This window comes from Phocoena sinus, chromosome 20, assembly GCF_008692025.1.
Source record: "Phocoena sinus isolate mPhoSin1 chromosome 20, mPhoSin1.pri, whole genome shotgun sequence".
In the NCBI taxonomy this organism is placed as follows: domain Eukaryota; kingdom Metazoa; phylum Chordata; class Mammalia; order Artiodactyla; family Phocoenidae; genus Phocoena; species Phocoena sinus.
The window spans coordinates 40,474,183-40,495,521 of record NC_045782.1 but is presented as its reverse complement, the minus strand read 5'-3'; the positions used below and the strand labels follow the sequence as shown (position 1 = coordinate 40,495,521).

The 21,339-nt window shown below is 53.4% G+C and overlaps 1 protein-coding gene across 2 annotated transcripts in view; it reads left to right on the top strand.

Annotated features, from left to right (window-relative positions):
- The first annotated feature begins 967 nt into the window (after positions 1 to 967).
- The window catches only part of MPP3 (membrane palmitoylated protein 3), a 27,089-nt gene continuing 6,717 nt past the window's right edge, over positions 968 to 21,339 (top strand). Inside the window, exons 1-15 of one of the 2 annotated variants that reach the window (XM_032616804.1) lie at positions 968 to 1,041; positions 2,237 to 2,293; positions 2,537 to 2,655; positions 2,793 to 2,870; positions 4,126 to 4,206; positions 4,445 to 4,582; positions 7,653 to 7,734; positions 9,681 to 9,766; positions 11,141 to 11,215; positions 14,462 to 14,658; positions 16,493 to 16,557; positions 17,996 to 18,016; positions 18,577 to 18,618; positions 19,771 to 19,935; positions 20,030 to 20,110. In XM_032616804.1, coding sequence (XP_032472695.1) covers positions 2,269 to 2,293; positions 2,537 to 2,655; positions 2,793 to 2,870; positions 4,126 to 4,206; positions 4,445 to 4,582; positions 7,653 to 7,734; positions 9,681 to 9,766; positions 11,141 to 11,215; positions 14,462 to 14,658; positions 16,493 to 16,557; positions 17,996 to 18,016; positions 18,577 to 18,618; positions 19,771 to 19,935; positions 20,030 to 20,110 — 1,255 coding nt within the window. In that variant the 5' untranslated portion in view covers positions 968 to 1,041; positions 2,237 to 2,268. Of the gene's footprint in view, positions 1,042 to 2,126; positions 2,294 to 2,536; positions 2,656 to 2,792; positions 2,871 to 4,125; positions 4,207 to 4,444; positions 4,583 to 7,652; positions 7,735 to 9,680; positions 9,767 to 11,140; positions 11,216 to 14,461; positions 14,659 to 16,492; positions 16,558 to 17,995; positions 18,017 to 18,576; positions 18,619 to 19,770; positions 19,936 to 20,029; positions 20,111 to 21,339 lie in introns of those variants that run through there. The other variant, XM_032616803.1, reaches the window with a different exon arrangement.

Here is a 21,339-nt window from a genome sequence, read left to right as displayed (position 1 = left end):
CTTCAGCCCTGGGTCCACGCTCCCGCTGCGTGCTGCGTGCTGGGGGCGAGGGGCGGGGACTCACCGGCCCAGTCCTCACCCTCGAATACCCACAACCACCTGCTCACTCATCCAGCAGCTCCTGCCCGCTCCTCCGTACACATCCTTCCCTCTGAGCCTCAGTTTCCTCAATCACAGAGCAGAGATAATAATGGTCTCCATCTCAGGAGTTAATGCGATGCAAAGTGATCTGAAGAGTGCCTCGGGCATAGAGACCGCACAATAAAAGTCAGTGATCGTCACGGCTGTTTCCGAGCCGGTCCCCCAGGAGAAGCCCCTGCCCACAAGCCGCCGTTTCCCCGGCAGATCCACCCCCGCCAACTACAGCGGGGCAGAATTGAGCCTTGCAGTCTGGCCGACTCGACTTCTCCTCTCTCCCTTCCCCGCTCCCCCAGGACCCGGTGCACCGATAAATCTTTCCCAGTACCGTTGCATTGTTACGAGTTGCCCTCGCATCTGACTGGTCCCCCGCCCCGGCCTGGGGACTCCTCAAATCCAGGATCTCTGCCTTGGTAGTCTCGGAACCCCCAGCCCCCGGCACAGTGCCTGGCACTTGGAGGGCGCGCAATAAATGTTTGCAAAACCTAATTCGGCGTTAAGCAAGCGTCCACCTTTCAGCACGTGGGGGTGGGGTGGGGGTGGTAAGTGCGGGCTATGGTGGGGGAGGGAAGGCTGGCTGTGTGCCCGGGGGGGGACACAAGGCAGGGAGCTCCTCGTGGCTCGGGTGGGAGGACACTGAGGAGGGGGTACGACGCAGGAGAGCGGAGTCAGGGCCGGCAGAGGGCTGGCGGCGCCAGACGCCGCTGGGACCCTCCGCTCCTCCCCCTCCTCCCGGCGCGCCCCCTTCCCCCTCCTCCTCCCGGTGCCTTGCCTCCTCCGGCTCCTCCGCCCCAGCCAGCGCGGCCGTGGCAGGGAGGGGCCGGGGAGGCGGAGCCAGCGGCGGCCGAGGCTCCCGGCACCCGCGCGGCTCCCGGTCTGGAGCTGAGATCCCGGCGCGCCGAGGTAGGAATCCGCGCGGAGGACGGACCAGGGGCTCGGAGCCGCAGGGGCCGGGCGGGACTGGAGGATGGGCTGAGACCCGCCTCTCATGCCCAGGCAGCCACGCGGCTCACGGGGCCCCCAGCTTGGTGATGGTCTGGCGGGGGGGCTCAGTCCCCGCCCCTCGGCCCCTGGTCTTCTCACCGCACCCACCCCCTCCTCCGTGCGCCCCTCTCTTTTCCTGCCGCTCCGCATCCTCCGAGACCGCCCCGAGCGCCCCCCAGGTCTCGCCTCGCCTTCACCTTCGCCCAGCCGCGCTCCTTGTTGGTCCCACAGGTTCCTTCCCAGAGCGAGCTGGAGTCTCTGCTTGGCTGCCTGGGGGAGTCGGGGGCACAGCTAGAAGGAGCCAGAGGATGAGTCTGGCGTAGGGGGGCGGGGCGTTGGCTGGAGGGCCGGGGACCATTCTTATGCATCTCGGTGTCAGCGGGGCTCGGGCGGGCGCTGTGGGGCTGGCTCCATGTTTGCGGAATGAATGAATCATTACTCTCCTTATCTCCTTCTGAAGGAGGACTTTTTGAGGTCCACGTGCTGCAGAACACGTCGGGGGGCCTGCCGAAACAGGGCTCCCCCCGCCGGCATAGTAGACACTGACTCTCATCTCTCCACCTCCTCTCTATACGCTCTGTTTTGGCGGCAGGCTCCCTTTAGGTTGGGGCTTGGGGATGGCGGGGGAGGAAGGGTTGTAGGCCCAGCCAGGTACTTGTTGACAGTCAAGGGACTTGAGTGAGGCCCCTTAGAAGGTAACAGGGGAGGGGTGCGCTGTGGAGGAGAGCACCCACTGTCAGCCAGGGGCCACTTCTCATCTCTGAGACCTGCCTGGAAGGGCCAGTCGAGTATGGATTCTGACCTACAATTTACTGAATCCTCCAAGCTTCTGTTTCTTCATCAGTAAAATAGGAATATTAGTGTCAATTCCTCAGGGCTTTGAACAGATTAAGAAAAATGTCATATGAAATCACCCAGGACAATGCTTGACACACTGGGAGCACTCAGCAAGGCTTTGTTTTCTTTCCTTCGTCTCTGAAAAAACTGAGCAGAGAATTATTTATTCCTAACCCTTCTGTCCCGAAATTGATCCCGGACAGACACAGTACATGTGTAATCACTGTTTGTTGAATGAATATGCTTGATGGAGTTTCACCCCTCTTTTTTCTCCCAGAATCCACAGGCAGAGATCTGACCAGCGCAGACATGCCGGTGCTGTCCGAGGACTCTGGTGAGTGTCTCCCGGGGCTGGACCTGCCACAGTCTTGAAGATGAGACCCTGCCTAGCAACCTGGGGCAGCAAAGAAAGCAGCTGCTATCCAGTGTCAGCTCCAAGCCCCGGGAATGAGAGCTGGGGGAGAAAATGTGCACATAGCAGGGCTGAAGTGTTGTTGGAAGGTCCGTTAGGGGGTCCCACAGGGCAGGAAGTACCCACTGCATTGGTTATACAGTGTTTTTCTTACTCTCTCCTCAGGTTTGCATGAAACCCTGGCGCTACTGACCTCTCAGCTCAGACCTGACTCCAACCAGAAGGAAGAGATGGGCTTCCTGAGGGATGTTTTCAGTGAAAAAAGCCTCAATTATTTAATGAAGGTAAATATGCTGCCCCGTGGATGACCCGGTCTGCAGCCCCAGGCATCCCCACAGCCGTGGGTGGGGTGTGTGATGTCCAGGGTAAACCTGGGGAGCTGGCTCGGGAGGCCGCAGCCTGAGATCAGCTGTCTTTGCAGATTCATGAGAAGCTTCGCTATTACGAGAGGCAAAGTCCAACCCCCGTTCTGCACAGCGCTGTGGCCCTTGCTGAGGATGTAAGCCCCAGGTTTCTCCTTACGGCCTCAGCCCCCCTCCCACCTGTAGCTCCTTCATCTGGCCTGCATGCCATTGCTTAGTGAGGGGACGTTGGGACTCGGGAGCCCCAAGGTGAAGAGTGTCTTCTCCCCTTCCCCTCCTCCCTGGGCTTCCTAATAGGCAGAGAGGAACTCGTGAGTCTTGGACAGGGCCAGGGGACATGGTGACGCCCACTTACTTTGTGTTCCTGAGAAAGTCTGTTTCCCCAGCTGTGAGAAGAGGACCGTTCCCAAACGGTTGAGAACTGGTGACAAGAACAGTTCAAACATGCACATTGTGTATCTGCTTTGGGGAGGCCCAATGTGAAGTCCTGCGTCCAGGGACTTGCAGCTTCTTGGACTTTTGTTGTTTGTTTGTTTGCTGTACGCATATGGCTTGCGGGATCGACTAGGGATTGAACCCTGGCCCAGATAGAACCCGGGCCTCCAGCAGTGAAAGTGCTGAGTCCTAATCACTGGACCGCCAGGGAATTTCCAGGCTTTGTTTTTTAAAGGAATCCTTCCTCATTTCTTGTGGACCTGTCTGCTGTGTTGCATGGTTGGAAAAACTGTCCCGGTTGATTACTAAGGCTGGCTTCTGAATAAACTCACATAACCCCAGGAGATGGCCTAGTGAGGGGTCGGGGCAGATCCCCTGCCTTTCTTGGCTGTGGAATGCCATTAGGAGCAGGTTAGGTTGCCAGGCTCCCAGGCTCAGCTCTGCCTCTGCTACTAGCTCTGTGACCGTAAGCAAGTGACTCAACCTCTCTGAGCCCCAATTTCCTCATCTGGAAAATGTGGTGAAGGGCACAGACAATAGAGCCAAATAAGCCCAGGTTCAAGTCCTGCCTGTGCCACTTACCAGCTTTGCGACCTTGGGCAAGATATGTAACCTGTCTCATTTACTTCTTACTTCTGAAATGGCAATGTAATAGTACCTGCTCCATCTAGTTCCTTGTGAGAGTTAATCCACATAAGGCAGACAGCACCCAGGAAGAGCTTAATAAGTTAGCCCCCATTAGGATTAGAGGCTGCTCAGGGTCTCTGATCTCTGGTGCGATTACCCTGGGAGTGTCAGTCCTGGGGTGGCTGAGGGTCCAATGCTCCCTGGTGCTGTAGTAGTGGCTGGGAGGGCCCTTGGGTCTGAGGCCCAGGGAGCAGGGTTTCCCCTGGGTCACTCCCAGCAGGCTCGCAGCGCCCACAGCCATCTGTGGCCTTCTCTCTCCTTTCCCCCCAGGTGATGGAGGAGCTGCAGGCCGCCTCCATGCACAGTGACGAGAGGGAACTGCTCCAGCTGCTGTCCACCCCTCACCTCAGGGTAGTCACGCTGCAGTCCCTGGCCACCCACACATCTGTGTCTCCTGGGATGAGGGCAGGAGGGAGCGCTTGGCCGTGAGACTGAGGACATTTCTGAGCAAGTGCTCCTCAGCGCCAGCGTCCAGGGTGGTCGTCTCTCTGGCATGAGATTTGAGACCCCCAAACCACTGCCCGGCCAGGTCCTCCAGACCCATGTAAGCTCTAGGGCCAGCCCTTCTTTTCTCTTGCTTTCCTGACAGGCCATGCTCATGGTACATGACACGGTTGCCCAGAAGAATTTTGACCCCGTTCTCCCCCCTCTGCCCGATAATATTGACGAGGATTTTGATGAAGAATCTGTGAAGATTGTCCGCCTGGTGAAAAACAAGGAACCCCTGGTATGTGGCCCTCACCTCTCTGCCCCACCCTCTCCCTGTTTCCCACCTCCACCCACCCAGAAACCCTGGAAAGGACCCTCCTGAAGTCTTCGGAGTGAGTGATGGCAGCTTTGTCGGGGCTGCCACTAGTCCCTGTGACATCTTTGTGTGCAGAGTATCCCTTTCTCTGGGTGATTACAGCTTCCCTCCACTGTGGTCAAGCTCCTTTGTGCAGTCAAGAACCTGCACAGCTGTGCAGGGCAGCCCTGATCGTCAGCTCTGAACCAGAGGTTGGCAGACTACGGTCCTAGGGTCAAACCCCGCCCACTGTCAGTGTTTGTAAATAAAGTTTTATTGGTGCCCAGCCATCCCGTTCATGTATATATTGTCTGGGGCCCCGCCTTTACATGGCAACGGCAGACTCAATGGAAACTGTGTTGCCCACAAAGTATAAAATATTTACATTTGGCCCTTTCCAGAAAAAGTTGGCCAACCTTGTTCTGAATTCCAAGGAAGCTCAGGGCAGCAGCCATTCTTCTCCCCAGCTGACAGATTGTTATCATTTTGGTCCTGGTTCAGCACGGATGTACTGAGCAAAGGGACAGAGTTGTTTACGAGATGGAGGGAAGTAATGGCCGTCCAGAGAATTGAGGGCTTGCCCTAGAGAATACCACATCTGGCCCTCTTTATTGTCAACTTTCACCAAGTGACCTCAGATGAGCCGCTTCTGCAAACAGACCACGGTTCTCCTCTGCCTCTGTTTCCTTACCTTCAAAATGGGCCAGTCATCCATCCACTCAGCAAACGTATCGTGACCCCCACCCGCCGTGTGCCAGGCGCTGTGTTGGGTGTGGGCAGGATTAAGACTTAGTCCTTGCCCTCTGGGAGTTCACAGGAGGTAGTGACTGGGAGGTTTCCTGGAAGAGGTGATGCCCACGCTGAATTCTAAAAAAAAAAAAAAAAAGGAACAGGAGTTTTCCAGAAGGAAGAGGAAGAAGAAAGGCATTCCACCATAGAACTGCGTGAGCAAAGCCATGGGAAGGTAAACGGGCTGCTATATTCAGGGAACTTGCCGAGTTGAAGGTAAAGTGTGACAGAGGCGAGGCCAGATCAGCGGGAGAGCGGAGAGATCCAGGTTACAACACGCAGTTGCTTGGCTGGATCCTGAAGGCAGTGGGGAGCCATTGAAGGGTTGTAAGTGAGGAACCAAATGGCCAGATTTGCAGTTAGAAGTATCACCCTGGCTACGAAGTAGAAAGTGGCCTGGAGGGTGAGACCAGAAGCGGTGGACCAATTTGAGGGTAGCAGCCAATACGTGAGGTTCAGAAACAGGGCTTGACCTTGGTTTGTGGGAAGAGGAAAGAGAAATCCAAGAAATATTTTGGAAATAAAATTAATGTCACTTTGTGCCTGCCCCAGTTTGGGCAGGAGTCTGGGGAGGCATCTTGGGTAAGGCCCAGGGGTCCAGCTAGGATGATGGGTGGGCACTGGGACCGTTATAAGGAGGAACTTAGGGTCCGTTGAATTCAAGAGGCCTGTGTGCCCACAAGTGGAAATATCCAGGAGGTGAAGGCTTACGTGTGCAGAGATACAGACTTGGCAGCTGCCATCTTCCAGGAGGGGTTACCACCCCGCCTGAGAGGTTGAGACCACCGGGGTAAAGCGTCTACCCTGGCCCTTTAATCAACATTTAAAAGGCGTATAGAGGAAGACTCGGCAAAGGAGAGGAATTGTCGGTGAGAAGCACGGGGAGAGAAGTGTCACCAGGGCCCAGGCTAAGAGAGCATTCCAGCGGGAGGGTGAATCAGACAGGAGATGAGAGAGAGAGAAGACTGAGGGTGGCGAGCTGGCAGGGTCGTCGGTGCCTTTGCTGGTGCATTCGAGGCAGGCGGGGAGTGAGTCAGAGGGCAGGAAGCGGAGAGAGCAGATGCGTGCTGCCTCTTTGAGAAGCTTGCTCTAAAGGAATGGAGACCGGTGGCTGCCGGATGGGGTTGCCAGCTTTTTAATGATGGGAGAGACTTGATAATATTTTTAGGACCAGGGGAAGGAGCCAGTGAGGAGGGGGCATTGAGAATGCAGGAGAGGGAGGGAGGGGGTAGAGGGCAGCCTAGCCAGGAGGAGCCCCTCCCCTGAGATGGGGAAAAGAGGAAAGGATGGATAGAGATGCTGGCAAGTTTGAAAGCCTAGGTGGCAAGAAGCCGTAGCGTTTTTAGCTGCTGGTTTCTCTTTCCAGCAATATTTATCTTATGGACTTTGAATGAAGTTACTAATGAGTGTGCCAGTGGGTTTGCATGTATAGCCAGTAACAAGTGGTTAGCATTTATTGAGCACTTACTGTGTGCTAAGTGCCTTGCACGCGTTACCTGATGTCAACCTCGCAACAACCCTGTGAGTTAAACGCTTTCCCACACCCCAGACGAAACAGTCGCAGAGAAGATAAGGATTCCTCGCTAAGAGCACGTGCTCTTAGTAAACGGCAGGGCCATCCAGCCCCTGACCGCTGCCCTGCCCCGCCACCGTCCAGTCTGTGTGGTGCACGAAACTGAGGGCTTGCTAGTGCCTTTTTCATCCTAGATATCATCTCTGCCATGCTTCGTGGGCCCCATCCTGGTCCCGAAGCTCCGGCTGGGGCATAATTGGTTCCCCTTGGCAACAACAGAAGGCCCGGTAACCCCGTGCTTGGTTAGAGGCAGGTTGGGAATTGGCTGGCACATATTCTCCTCATTATTAAATGTCTTTGCAAGAGGCAAGGGCTGCGGTACGATAGAGAAAGCAGTGGGTGTGGCATCACAGAAAGCTGGGTGACCTTGAAGTTGCTTTCCTTCTCTGTGCCCCAGTCCCTCATCTCTCAGATGAGATTGTGACAGCATTCTCCTGCCTTCTTTAAACTGTAAAGTGCTGTGCTATACTAATTTGAGATGTGGGTTTTATTTCATCCTCAGCCTTGGAAAGGTGTCCACCGATCTGCCCCCTGGGGTGGCAGGGGGAGGAATGGGGCGGTGGCCGGGGGAGGCTTTGCTGGGTCCAGAGAGTCGGGGTCTGAGGTTCGGGGCTGCTTCTCAGGAGCCTGCCTGCTCTGTCTCTGATGCAGGGGGCCACCATCCGGCGGGATGAGCACTCGGGGGCTGTCGTGGTGGCCAGGATCATGCGAGGGGGCGCAGCAGACCGGAGCGGTGAGTGGCATCAGTGCCGGCCTAGCTGAGGTGATGGCCATGGTCCCCCAGCCTGCCCCCTTTGGCCACAGCTCTCCTTTTCCTCTCCTGTCCACTCACCTGTTTGGGAAGTGCTTTGCTTTCTGGAAGTGGGGCTGGAATTCTCTTCTCCTTCCTAAGCTCTGTAGAAAATTTAGTTGTTTGGAAATATCTCAGGCATGGAGTACTTTGAGGGTGATCAGAAAGGTTTGAGCATTGGCTTAACCTGAGGACTGTGCTAGTTAAGCTTGGTGTAAATCCTAACTGGGGTGGCAGGGACACCCTTCTCCGACACCCCAGTTGCCTTAACAAGCCACAGTTACTGAGGGGAGGGTGTTCATGTCCCAGATGTGTTTAGGTGGAGCACAGGTTAAGAGTCACTGGTGTGGGGCTTCCCTGGTGGCGCAGTGGTTGAGAGTCCGCCTGCCGATGCAGGGGACGCGGGTTCGTGCCCCGGTCCGGGAAGATCCCACGTGCCGCGGAGCAGCTGGGCCCGTGAGCCATGGCCACTGAGCCTGCGCGTCCAGAGCCTGTGCTCCGCAACGGGAGAGGCCCAACAGTGAGAGGCCCGTGTACCGCCGAAAAAAAAAAAAGAATCACTGGTGTGAAAGAGACTCACAGACTTAGAGAACGAACTTATGGTTACCAGAGGGGAAGGGTGGGGGGAGGGATAGTTAGAGAGTTTGGGATTGAAATGTACACACTGCTATATTTAAAGTGGATAACCAACAAGGACCTACTGTATAGCACAGGGAACTCTACTCAATACTCTGTAATTACCTAAATGGGAAAAGAATTTGAAAAAGAATAGATACATGTATATGTATAACTGAATCACTTTGCTGTACACCTGAAACTAACACAACATTGTTAATCAACTATGCTCCAATATAAAATTAAAAGTTAAAAAAAAAGAAAAAAGAGGGGCTTCCCTGGTGGCGCAGTGGTTGAGAGTCCGCCTGCCGATGCAGGGGATGCGGGTTTGTGCCCCGGTCCGGGAAGATCCCACATGCTGCAGAGCGGCTGGGCCCGTGTGCCATGGCCGCAGGACCTGCGCGTCCGGAGCCTGTGCCCTGCAACGGGAGAGGCCGCAGCAGTGAGAGGCCCGCCTACCACAAAAAAAAAAAAAAAAAAAAAAGAATCACTGGTATAGGGAGGAAGTAAATTGGGGGGCAAATCTCCTGGCATAGGGGAGTGTTGCCCCAGAAGTCTGGGGCTCATTGTGGTGGGACCCCTAGACCCGTGCTTCCCAAACATTAACAAGCATGGAAATGGCCTGAGTGTCTTTTTAAAACGCAGATTCGGATTCAGCAAGTCTCAGGTGGGCCCAAGACTCTGTACCTTTTACTGTCTTCTGCTGCTTCTGGGCCAGTGTCCACACTGAATGGCAAATAGGGCCCGATATGCAGAGATGCTAGTCATTAAAGCAGAGGCCAACAGACAGGTGTGTCTAACACTCTTGACACCATCTTCCCTGGTGCCCTTAAGTTTTCGTGTAAAATTTGAGAAAGACATTCTTGGAGTCAGGTCTGTACATCCAGGAAGGTGAAGAGTTAATGATATTTTTAAAGAAGCAGAGGCTATAGCAGAAAGAACACAGGGTTTCTACAGCAAAGTAACTGCGTCTGCGCACTGGCTCCGTTTTTTCTTAGCAGTGTGGCCTTGGGCAAGCTGCATCTTTTTTTCTGGATCTCAGCTGCCAGTTTGTAAACCGGGGGTTTCACCGCGTGGTTGTGAGGCTGGGATGCCAGGTGAGGCACCTGGCATCCTGTGACAACTCAGTTCATCCCAGTCCCATCCACTGTCTTTAAACATTGCGTCTCCCCTGCAGTGGGCTCCGCAGGCAGGTGCCAGTGGTGCCCAGAACTCCCTGCTTTGGGGACCTCAGCCCCCTTCCCGTGCTGACCGTCAGCCCCTGTGTCTCCTAGGCCTGGTCCACGTTGGAGACGAGCTCCGGGAAGTGAACGGGATCACGGTCCTGCACAAGCGGCCTGACGAGATTAGCCAGATTCTGGTCTGTGCTGCGCGCATGTTGGGGACGCGGTGGCTCTTCAGAAACCCAGAGCAGGGCGCTTCCTGGAGCCAGGGCTGATCTGGCCCAGCGTCCCTGTTTGCACGGGGAGGCCGCAGGCCAAGTGGCCTCACAGAGTGCCCTGTATGGAGGGTGGGGGACAGGAGGAAAGGAGCGCCCAGACCACCCACTTCTCTCAGACCCCCTCTTCAGCACAGCCATCCTCCCTACCCCCAGCCTTCTTTCCTGAGGACCCGTCTGGAAGACCCTGTCAAAAGGGTCACCTCTTCCAAAGGGCTGAGGAATATGGAGTAAAAGGCTGTAGCCCAGCAGAGCAAGGGCTTTGGGGTCACTTGGTCCTGGGTTCGAATCTTGCCTGCATCACTTTCCAGTTGTGTAACCTTGAACAAGTCATCAAATCAGTCTGAGTTTCCATTTCCCTTCCTGTCCAGCAGGGATAGGGATGGTTTCTCAACCAAAGAATGGTTATCGTTAGGATGTAAATATCCGGAAGAGGATATAGCACTTTACAACTGCAAGGGGATTCTAGGGGATCACGTGCTGGGATGGAAACAGCCTTCTCAGTCCATTCTGCGGGTTCAAGTCAAAACTGAAATTACAGAAATCCCCCATCGTAGTTCTGTCCTCTTTATCCTCAGGCATCCTCTCCCAACACAACAGTCTTTGCTAACTTCTGATGGTTTGGGGGGCAGATACGGGATGAGATCTGAAGCTCCGAGGCCCGCTTTTTAAGGCCCCTGCTGTAGGTGGTCCTGGTTACAGGCAGACACTTCAGTCTTCCTGCCCCCACTCCCCTTTCCCTGGTTCTGGGCACCGACTTCCTCGTGTTCCAGAGTGATGCGGAGCCAGGGATGGCTTTGGGTGAGATGTGCTCTCATGGGCTGACAGTGTGCTTCCCGTGGGCCCCCCACGTGGGGTGCAGGGCCTCTCTCCAGTAGAGGGGAGGGGAACCCCTGGGAAGGTAGCAGTGGCCTGAGATTGGGGAAGATGCAAGCAAAGAGGGGAGTACTGTTTGGGAACCAGCCCCAAATGAGGCAGGAAGGAGGAAAATGAAACTGGACGAGGTTATTAAAATAACCCGAGAGAAAAGAAAGAATGGCAGCCCTTTGGATGGAGAGCTGTACTTGGTGCATGCATTGTCCTCGGGTTCTCTCTCACTTTAAGTCTTCTGTCCCTTTGTCGCATGAAAATGCTTTAGTTAAGTCAGCCGGCTCCCACCATAGAAGGGTGGGTCATAGGGGAGGCAGCACGTCCCCTTTGTTTCTGAACGTGAGTTTCCAGATCTGGGAAGTAAGACGTGACGTCCTGGAGGGTCAGATCTGGTAGATGATACGGCTGTGTGCTCTTTCCTTTCAGGCGCAGTCCCAGGGGTCCATCACCCTGAAAATCATCCCAGCCACCCAGGAGGAGGACCGCTTGAAGGACAGCAAGGTATGGGGGAGCTGGAGGCAGCGGCGCGGGGGGCAAGCGGGGGCGGCGGACTCCAGCCCAGCCTTTGAAACAGTCATCCGGGAAGAGATCATCCATCTGGTCCTCGGAACAAGCTCCCAGTAGAGACCTGTAATTCAGTCACTGAGTGATTTATTTGTTTGCACCCGGCCTCTTCTAAACAGGATTTGACGTAACTTACTACTAAAAGACAAGGTTCTTCTAATAGAAGTCGAAAAGCAGGGCCGTGAAGAGGAGGAGAAGGTACCCAATGTTCTGGCTTTGGGACCAATTAAGTAACTGCCTTTTGTTTAATTCCTTGTGGAGCCTACCTTTGGTAGGCACCTCCTCTGTGCCCAGGCGCTCAGCCAGATGCTGGAGACCGGGATGATTAGTAGCTTCAAGGATTCCTGGGTCAGAAGGGGAGGCTGGGGAGCCATTCTCTCCTTGCTATGTGATTAAGCGCTTTGGAAGGATTCTGTACAGAGTGAGAGGCACTTTGGAAGGTGTCATGCAGTAGGGGTGTTGGAAGTGAGGCTTGAGGAAGATGGAGATGAGAGGGACTTCTCTGGTTAAGAGGAGGTGGAGGGAAGGGCGGGCAGAGGGGTCTGCATATGCAGGGGCTCAGAGATATGACAGAGAGGAGTAGGGGGGGCTCAGTGAGAAAGTGCACGGTGGTGGGGCTCCAGGGGGAGGATGGGGGCGTGTGCTGGGGAGGTGGGTCAAGGCTACCTTCTGAATGGCTTTGAATGCTTTGTTGAGGGTTTTGGCATAATCCCTGCTTAGTTTAGGATCTCAGAAGCTGACTCTGATACAGGGATTCACTACAAATAGTTTATTTGGAGGTGACCCCAGGAAACACCAGTACAGGAGTGGGGAAAGGAAGGCAGCCAGTGCAACAAAGGGTGTGTTCTCAGCAAGCTACCACAGGGGGCAACCAGAGCTTAATCCTGCTCCAGAGCTTGGTATCCCTTGTAGACCGTGCCTCCGTCATCCCTGCCAAGAGCTGGGAGATCTGGGGGTTCTGTACACCAACTCCCACCAGGCTGCATCCCGGGGGTTAATTCCCAGCAGTTCCTGCCGGCCAGGTTAGGGGAGAGCAGATCCCAGTGGCTGGAGAAAGCCGTTAGGCAGTCAGCCTGGGATGCCCTGAAAAAGTAAGGCCCCGGGGGATATGGGGGGCCCCCACAGCCCAAGTTACAACCCCATAGGCGGTGAGAAGCTCTTAAAGGTTTTTCGTTTTTTTTTTTTTAAGAGGGAAGTGATACAACCACATTTGTGTTTTAGAAAGCTCCCTGGGACAGTGAGTAGAGGAGGGTGGAGACCGGGGCTAGGGTACCTGGTAGGAGTCTGTTGTGAAAGCCCAGGTGAGAGATTGTCAAGCCCTGAGCTGAAGTGGGGGTAGGGACGATGGAAGAGGGCATTACTTTTATTTCCCAATGAATTTGGACCTGCCCTTTCTGGCAGCCAAGGCAAAAAGGAGAACGTAATGAATTACAATAATGAACAGAATTCATCAGAGTATGGAAGGCAGCATGCCAATTTTTCAAGAAAGCTAATTCCCAGCCCGCATGAAAGATGGGACATTACAGCGCTTGGCACAGAGTAGATGTCAATAATTTTTTTTTTTTTTTTGCGGTACACGGGCCTCTCACTGTTGTGGCCTCTCCTGTTGTGGAGCACAGGCTCCGGACGCGCAGGCTCAGCGGCCATGGCTCACGGGCCCAGCCGCTCTGCGGCATGTGGGATCTTCCCGGACCGGGGCACGAACCCGTGTCCCCTGCATCGGCAGGCGGACTCTCAACCACTGCGCCACCAGGGAAGCCCCGTCAATAAATATTTTGATGAATGGCGATTAATAGTGGACAATGTATTTGAGGGTTTTTTATGGCAAATGAAGAAATCATCTTTATATGACTGTTTCTTATTTGCACCTTCAGTTGAATCCCAGGGCACATGTAATACCTGATGGAAGTGGTTCTTCCTGGGACAAGCTAATATGGTCTCCATAGGCAGCTTTTGCAGGTTCTAACTTGATACAGGGAGAGGACTTGGTTTTCCTATAGGACAAAATGGGTAGCCTGTCTCTTAGTCCATCCTTTCTAAATATTTTTCTTTGAGCTAGATGCTTGATCACGGCTGACCATTTAAGATTATGCTTTCTTCAGAGTGCCTGGGACCCTGGTAACATCTGTGGCTAAATGAGGGTATCTGTCCTCATAATATATGCCAGAAATTTCTTACTATTGTCAAACTGCGTCTTTTCTGCTTGGTGCATAAAGGAATATGATTTGGATTTGTCTAAGGAAACCCTCTGGCCGTTTTTTTCCCCCCTATTTGCTGTTAAAGTTATTGGGCTGTAATGATCTGGAAATAGAAATAAATAAATCCATGCCTCTGAATTATAGAGGAGAACGAAGAAGTGTGACAAAATGCTATGTCTTCCCATCCTCTTCTCTAGAGGGATGACTTCAGGGTAAAGGGGAGAGTTGGGGGTTGGCTAAGTGCGTGACAGATGAGGCAGGATTGAGCTGTCAAAGATGTAGCTGTCAGTTACCCACTGAAAAGTGATGACGAGGAATCGGTAACAGTAGTTTCACTGATGTTTGTGTTCTTATCAAAACATCTAGATTACCTATTTACAGATGGCTGCTGACATCATTAGGGGCAGTTAGCGTATCAGAGATAACATTTGAGTTAGAAATTGTGCTTGACTTTACTTTTTGCTCCCGGGACTAATGGTTGCTTTGTGTAGGCTGAGAGGCTGTTGTGAGGATAGCAGATCAGGCCAATAAGGAGATGTTTAGGTTGGAAAGGGAAATTCATGGGGCCCAGCTATTCATTTTCTGATTCTTGATGGATTTCCCAACTGGGACGTTGAAAATGGTTGAAGAACACTAAGAAAATCGGTGCGGTGGGTTTCTGATTAACTTTCTATTCTTTTTTTTTTTTAACATAAATAAGTAAATAAATAAATAGTTATTTGCGCCGCGTCTTAATTGCCACGTGCGGGATCTCTGTTGCGGCAGGCGGGATCTAGTTCCCCAGCCAGGGATTGAACCTGGGCCCCCTGCACTGGGAGCACAGAGTCTTAACCACTGGACCACCAGGGAAGTCCCAGCTTTCTATTCTTGAGGCTGCTTGTTCTTCCTAGTTGTGAATGGTGGTTGTCCTTTGGTTTTCCGTGTGGCATAGACACATCTGTGCTTACACAGCAAAGGGCTGTCTCACTGAGCCCCTCCCCCGCAGGTGTTCATGCGGGCCCTCTTCCACTACAACCCTCGGGAGGACCGGGCCATCCCCTGCCAGGAGGCAGGCCTGCCCTTCCAGCGCAGGCAGGTCCTGGAAGTGGTGAGCCAGGACGACCCCACGTGGTGGCAGGCCAAGCGAATGGGGGACACCAACCTTCGAGCTGGCCTCATCCCCTCCAAGCAGTTCCAGGAAAGGTGGGTCTGGGGTGTGTTGTAAGGGGGTGTGGTTCTGGAGTGGCCGAGGCATAAGTACGTGACAAAGCCCCAAATCTCTGCCAGCACAGCCAGAGGGGCCCACTGGGTGTCCTCTGGGCTAAGTACCGATTGTACTTGTGTTGGCCCTTTATCTCCCATCATCAGTGGTGATGGCTGTTTGAGATTTCAATAAATATTGAAAGATGGAAATCTATGTTATTAAATTAATGTATATTTTATAATGCATACTTAGGGCAAGTTGAGAAATAAAGTATAAAAATACAGAAGAGGAGGACGAGGAAAAGAAAATTACCCAAAGCCTCACTGCTATCTAAACAACATGATTTATTTCCTTCCTGTGCCTGTTATGTGAGTGGTGCACATAGAATTCGAGGTCTTGCTTTTTTTTTTTTTTTTGGTAGCTTAGCATTTTGACATGAGCATTTCCTATATTACTCTAGAATAATATTATTCTGTACTATTAATTGATGGTAATATAATATTTCATCAGGAGATGTACTCTTCATTCACAGGCAGCAGCTATGGTTTCTTCCCTGGAGGAGCTTACAGTTTAGCTGAAAAGTCACCCATGGTTCAGACGAACACTTTATATATAAATGTGATGGGTGTGTGGGAGGAGGACACCGGGCCCCGCCAGGTCCTAACAGGAGGGTTGGCCCTCGTCCGGGCACGCGTGGAAGGCTTCATTGAGGAAGGGTCCTACCTGAGTGACTTTGCTTCCTCCGTGTGGCTGTACTTTGACGCTGTCTCTAATGTTTCACTGCTACATTCTATGTGCAGATAATTATGTTGCAAGTAGACTGTTCCTTACATTTCAAATTGTTTCCTGAGGATAGCTTGCCCAAAGTGTAAATCCTGGCTCAGAGGGTGTGGCACTTACACCTGCAAGCCTCTCCTGGGGTTTGTAGCCCTCTTCCATTTTTGGGGTGTGCAATGATGCTGTAGCAACAGACCTCAGGGTTCATCTGTTTCAGTGGCCCTCCTGGTGTGGTCCTCAGACCGGGTGCATCAGCATCCCCTGGGAACTTGTTAGAATGCCAATCCCTGCCTGGGCCCTGCCCCAGACCTGCTGAATCAGAGACTCCAGGGGCAGACTCTGAGCTCTGTGTTCTAACAGGTATTCCAGATGAATCTGAGGAGCTGAAGTTTGAGAACTGCTGCTTTATTTCCTCAGGGGAGCCTCAGACCCATCTGCATCTTTGGCTTCACAGGTCTTGGGGGAAGGCTCTTTAGCTGCATCTAAATGTGGAAATCTAGAGACCTCTAGGAGCCCTGGGTGTTTTCTCAGCTCAAAGAGGCCTTGGAGGTGGCTTCTCCACCCAGGGACGCATTGCATAATGTGCCAGGCTGAGCTCTCTGTTGGGCTAGGGTGGGTGGGGAAGGGCATTAAATTAGGGTCACTTTCACCCTCGGCTTCTCCTGGGAGTCATTCTGCTGTTTTCCAACTTCCTCAGAGATGGGGAGGCCGGGTGAGTTTGGAGAAGGTGCCTCCTTTCCTTGAGAATCAGCCATGGGAAAGTAACGACCAACTGCTGACCATGGACACTGGGCTGTACCCCTGTGTGTGACCACCTTGGGCTGGAAAAGCTTCTCCCAGAGCAAGAAACTCAGTTTCTTCCTCATGAACCAGTGAGAACCTGTGAAAATGTCCCTCTTCACTGGAACTCAGTGTGAAGCAGGAGGCCCTTGGAGTGCCAGGCTATCCCCACCTGTGGGTTCCAGGCCTCGGTTTCCCTGAGTTTTCCAGAAGGTTCCCTATGACTGGTTCTCTGGTCCAGCTCACGGGCCTGCCCATCCCCTTGTGTCCGCACAGGCGACTAAGCTACCGGAGAGCCACGGGCACCCTGCCGAGCCCCCAGAGCCTCAAGAAGCCCCCGTGTGAGTAGACTGGCAGGATGGCACTTCAGGGAAGCAGTTCAGGGAGGGGCTGGGGTTAGGGCTCTGGGGCTTTGTGTGGGGAAGAAGCAAGCACTGGGCTGGAGGGGGCACCGAGGGTCCTGTCTGAGCTCTCAGGCCTCCTGAGGGAGGAGGGGCTGGGGAGAGGGATGAAGAAGGGAAATGGGGGTAGGTTGCGGAGAGCTATTCCCTGGAGAGGAGCTACTATATTTGGGGCCCATAGATGACACTGCGGGGGCATGGTAACACTGCTCCCAAAATTTTGTGCGAAGTGTGTGTGTGTGTGTGTGTGTGTGTGTGTGTGTGTGTGTTGTGTATCTGTGTGTCTGTGCCTGGGAGAGGCTCCACAGCTTTCATTAGATCCCCAAGGGGCTCTCTGACCCTGACAGTTTAAGAACCACTAATGTTGGAAGGGAATGGAGATGGCTGTGAGCGATCCCGTGCCTCTGAGTCAGCAGTCAAATCTGGCAAATAAAAATAAAGGCTGCCCAGTTAAATTCGAATTTCAGATGAACAATGAATGGGTTTTTAGTATAAGTATATCCCATGCAATATTTGAGACATACTTATACTAATGAATTATTTGTTGTTTATCTGATATTCACATTTAACAGAGCGTATTGTATTTTGTCTAGTAACCCTACTCTCTGCATCACTTACCTTTTAGAAAACACATTCACCTACCTTCTTGCCTTTTAATCATCACAACAGCCCTGGGTAGTAGTGGAGTCAGGGCATCCCTTTTGCCAAGACGATTAAACAGAGGCTCATGAAGTCAAGGGAGTGGGGCTGGGGTCAGGTTTCCAGAGGGCCTGTGATCAGAGCCCCCAGGTTAGAGCCCCGTATGGAGAGGAAGCTTACCCAGGGTATGGCCTCCCTAGCTGGGGGTCAGGGGTTAGGGGGGAAGGGGGGGCTTGGAACCAAGTGGGGCGCCAGAACAATGCCAGATGAATGGAGCACAGCTGGCCCGCAGCCCTGCGCTGTGCCACTCTGTCGTCTGGCACCTGCATTTGCCCAGGAGAGTCTCAAACCCAAGAGAAGAGAGAGCAGGTCCTGGTCCCGCTGCAGGCATCGTAGGGCGAGCTGCTCCCTTGGCTGGGTGGCCACTGCCGACAGCCGCCTTTCCAGACTTGCTCTCAGGTCGGAGGGGCTGCTGAGTAAATTGGCCCTGAGGCTGCTTATGCCAGTGAAGATCTGGCTTTCTTTGGGCCGCTAATGAGACACACACAGGAGGACTAATTAGAGCAAGTATTGGTTTAATAATGCACCGCAGCTCAGATCTCGGGTTTGTTGGAGGAAAGAAAGAGGGGACAGATGGAGGGCTCCTGAGGCACCCGAGGCTGCGGCTGCCTCTGGGCCACAGGGCCTCGCGGTTCCCCTCCGCTAACGCTGTTCCATCTGTCTTTTGTGCAAACCGCAGATGATCAGCCTTGTGACAAAGGTAGGCCCAGTATTTGTCCCCTGTGTGCATGGACAGGCCCCTTTTCTGTAGAGTGTCTGGGGCTGGAGGGGCTTGTTCTCCCTTCTGCCACCCCGCTCTGGGGTTGCTGTGCCCCTCTGGCTCCTGGCACCCCGCTCCCCGCTCTGTCAGCTGGACCGACCTGCTCCTTGAGGCCTGCAGAGCTGGTGGGGACGTGGGGCCCGGCCCTCCCTGGACTTTGGCTGGGATGACCACGTGACCCGGCTGGGTAGCGGTAGGGCAGGGCGAGTGAATCTCCCCTCCTTATTCTCACTGATCCTAACGCTGAGGGGCTGGAACGAGGTCTGCTGGCCCAGAACCCCAGCCAGGCCTGGAAAGGCTGTTTGTGGCCTAAGCATGGAGAACTGGGTGAAACAGAGGAACTTGTTTACCTGGGGTGGCCGGGACATGGCATTTGTCCTGGGCCCCCCGAGACTCCATCCCAGAGGGCTCTGCCTGGCCATCCGGGGCCTGGGTACCTCCGGGCTGGGGCATGTGTCCAGCATGGCTCACTGGCCTCCCTCTCTCTGTTTGGTCCCCAGAGACCTGTGACTGTGAGGGATATTTCAAAGGACACTATGTGGGTAAGTAATGGGGGCTCTCCCCCCGAGATCCCCGCCCCCCGCCTGTGCACAGACCACCGTGGGCTCCTGGGTCAGGGAGAGGTGATCCAAGCCCAGGAACCCCTCAAGAGCAGCTGAGTCTGTGGGACCCACATTTTCCTTCAGTCTGTGTCTGCCAGAGGCTGGGCTGAGCCTGCCCAGGCCTGGGGTCCCCCACCCCAACTTTCACCCAGCCACTGGGAGCAGTGCCCTGGCAGGACCCCTACATTAATACTGATTTTATTATTACCATAATCTCAATCGTAGTTTATTCAGTGTTTCTGCCACCCCCATACAACAATGGAGCCTTTTATCGATCTCCAAAGTACCTTCACTTCTTTTATTTTGGTAAATCTTTTCAAAGGCCTTAGAGACAGGCGAAGAGTTTTTAAACTTTTCGTTCAGAAGCAATTTCAAACTTACTGAAAAGTTGTGAGAATTGTACAAAGAACCCCCATATACTCTACACGCAGATTCCCCGGATGTTAACACTTTGCCTTATTAGTTTTATCATTCCCTTTTTCTGCACGTACACATTTAACCCTCTTCCCCCTGAGTCACGTAAGAGTTGTGGACGTTATGTCCCTTCACTCCTAAATAGCTCAGCATGTGTCCCCTAAGGACAAGGACATTTTCTTATGTAACCCAGGGCTATTATCAAATTCTGGGAATTTATTTTTTATTTTATTTATTTTTTTAAAAAATTCCTGTAATTTAACAGGCATACAATTCTATTATTTAATATCGTGTTCATATCAGAATTTTGCCAGTAGTCCCAATAATGTCCTTTAGAGCATTTCCCCCGATCCAGGATCCAATCTAGGAGCACCCGTTGCCTTTGTAGATTTGGATTCCCTTTCATGGATAAGGGACTGAGGCGCAGAGGGGTGATGACTTGCCTGAGGTCAGTCACATACCAAGTAAAGCAGTAGCCTTGAACCCTAAATTTTGGACGCCAGGTAATCGCCCTTTCGTCATATTACCGTACGTCCCGATCAACCCCTTCCTGTAGCAGGAGGTGGTTGGGAGAGGCCCGTGGGTCTCAGTCCCACCTCCAGGTCTGACCAGGTAGAGAAAGTCTATAGGGAGATACTGGGACAAATGCCGCAGTGTCCCCCTGCCCTTCTCCCCAAGCTGGTCTTCGGAGGAGCTTCCGGCTGGGCCGCAGGGAGAGACTGGGAAGCCCACAGGAAGGAAAGACATCTGCAGTGGCCGAGTCTCCGAAGCTGCCGACCTACGAGGAGGTGACCAGGTACCAGCACCAGCCTGGCGAGCAGCCCCGCCTGGTGGTTCTGATCGGTAGGTGACGTCTCCAGAGAATGGGCTGGTTTCTCCCTGGAGGGGTGTGGAGGGAGCTCAGCAGGGACCTTGCAGCCTTCCCTTTGTTTCCCAGGGTCTCTGGGAGCCCGACTGCACGAGCTGAAGCAGAAGGTCGTGGCAGAGAACCCACAGCACTTTGGTGTCGCTGTTCCACGTAAGAGGGCTCGTGTGTGTGTGTGTGTATGTGTGTGTGCAAGCATGTCTGCACATGAATATTTCTTGGGGACTTGACTCCATGTATCCATCTTCATCCTTACTTTGGGTCTGAAGGACTGCCAGGCACTGCCTGCTATAGGCACATCAGGGGACCTAGGCATGATGGGAAGAGACCCACTCTCAGTGGTCCACTAGGACCCTCTGAGGCAGTAACTGGAGGACCACTTGCCTGGCTCTTGCCTGGGATGGGAGGTGAGTCTAGAGCTCATTGCAGGTGAAGTGGCAACTTCAGCCCAACACCAAGGGGCCCCCAGCAGTGGGTGTATTTCAGCCTCCTCTTCCCAATGACTCTGACTCCTATGGCCCCTGCTCTCTGCTTGGGCAAGAGAGTAGGTTGGGGAAGCCTGAGAGCCCTTGAGCAGTGTTGCTCGGGCACTCCGCCTGCAGCTGGATCCAGTCCAGCAGGGTGGCTATGTACACTCCTGAGTCCAGAGGCAGCTGGAGATGCTGAAATCCAGTAGGCAGAAGTCCTGGTTCTGAATGTGATGTGCAGTAGCTAGGAGCTCTACCAAGAGCTTTTATGTGCAGTAGCTTGGCCAGCCTTCCCAGTATCCCTGAGAAGAGGATCATCATCATCCCATACAGAGGAAGACACTGAGGCTCAGAGAGGTTAGGTAACTTGTCCAGTGTCACACAGTTGGTAAGTGGTGGAGCCAAGATTCAAACCCAGGCAACCTGCCCCAGTCTCATTCTTTTTTTTTTTTTTTTTTTAATTTAATTTATTTTTTGGCTGCGTTGGGTCTTCGTTGCTATGCGCCGGCTTTCTCTAGCTGCGGTGAGTGGGGGCTACTCTTTGTTGCGGTGTGCAGGCTTCTCATTGCGGTGGCTTCTCTTGTTGCGGCGCACGGGCTCTAGGTGCATGGGCTTCAGTAGTTGTGGCGCACGGGCTTAGTTGCTCCTCAACATGTGGGATCTTCCGGAACCAGTGCTCGAACTCGTGTCCTCTGCGTTGGCAGGCGGATTCTCAGCCACTGCACCACCAGGGAAGTCCCCACAGTCACATTCTTTTTTTTTTTTTTTTAAAAATAAACCATCGTAGTTTATTTATTTATTTATTTACTTTTGGCTGTTGGGTCTTCGTTTCTGTGCGAGGGCTTTCTCTAGCTGCGGCGAGCGGGGTCTACTCTTCATCGCGGTGCGCGGGCCTCTGACTATCGCGGCCTCTCT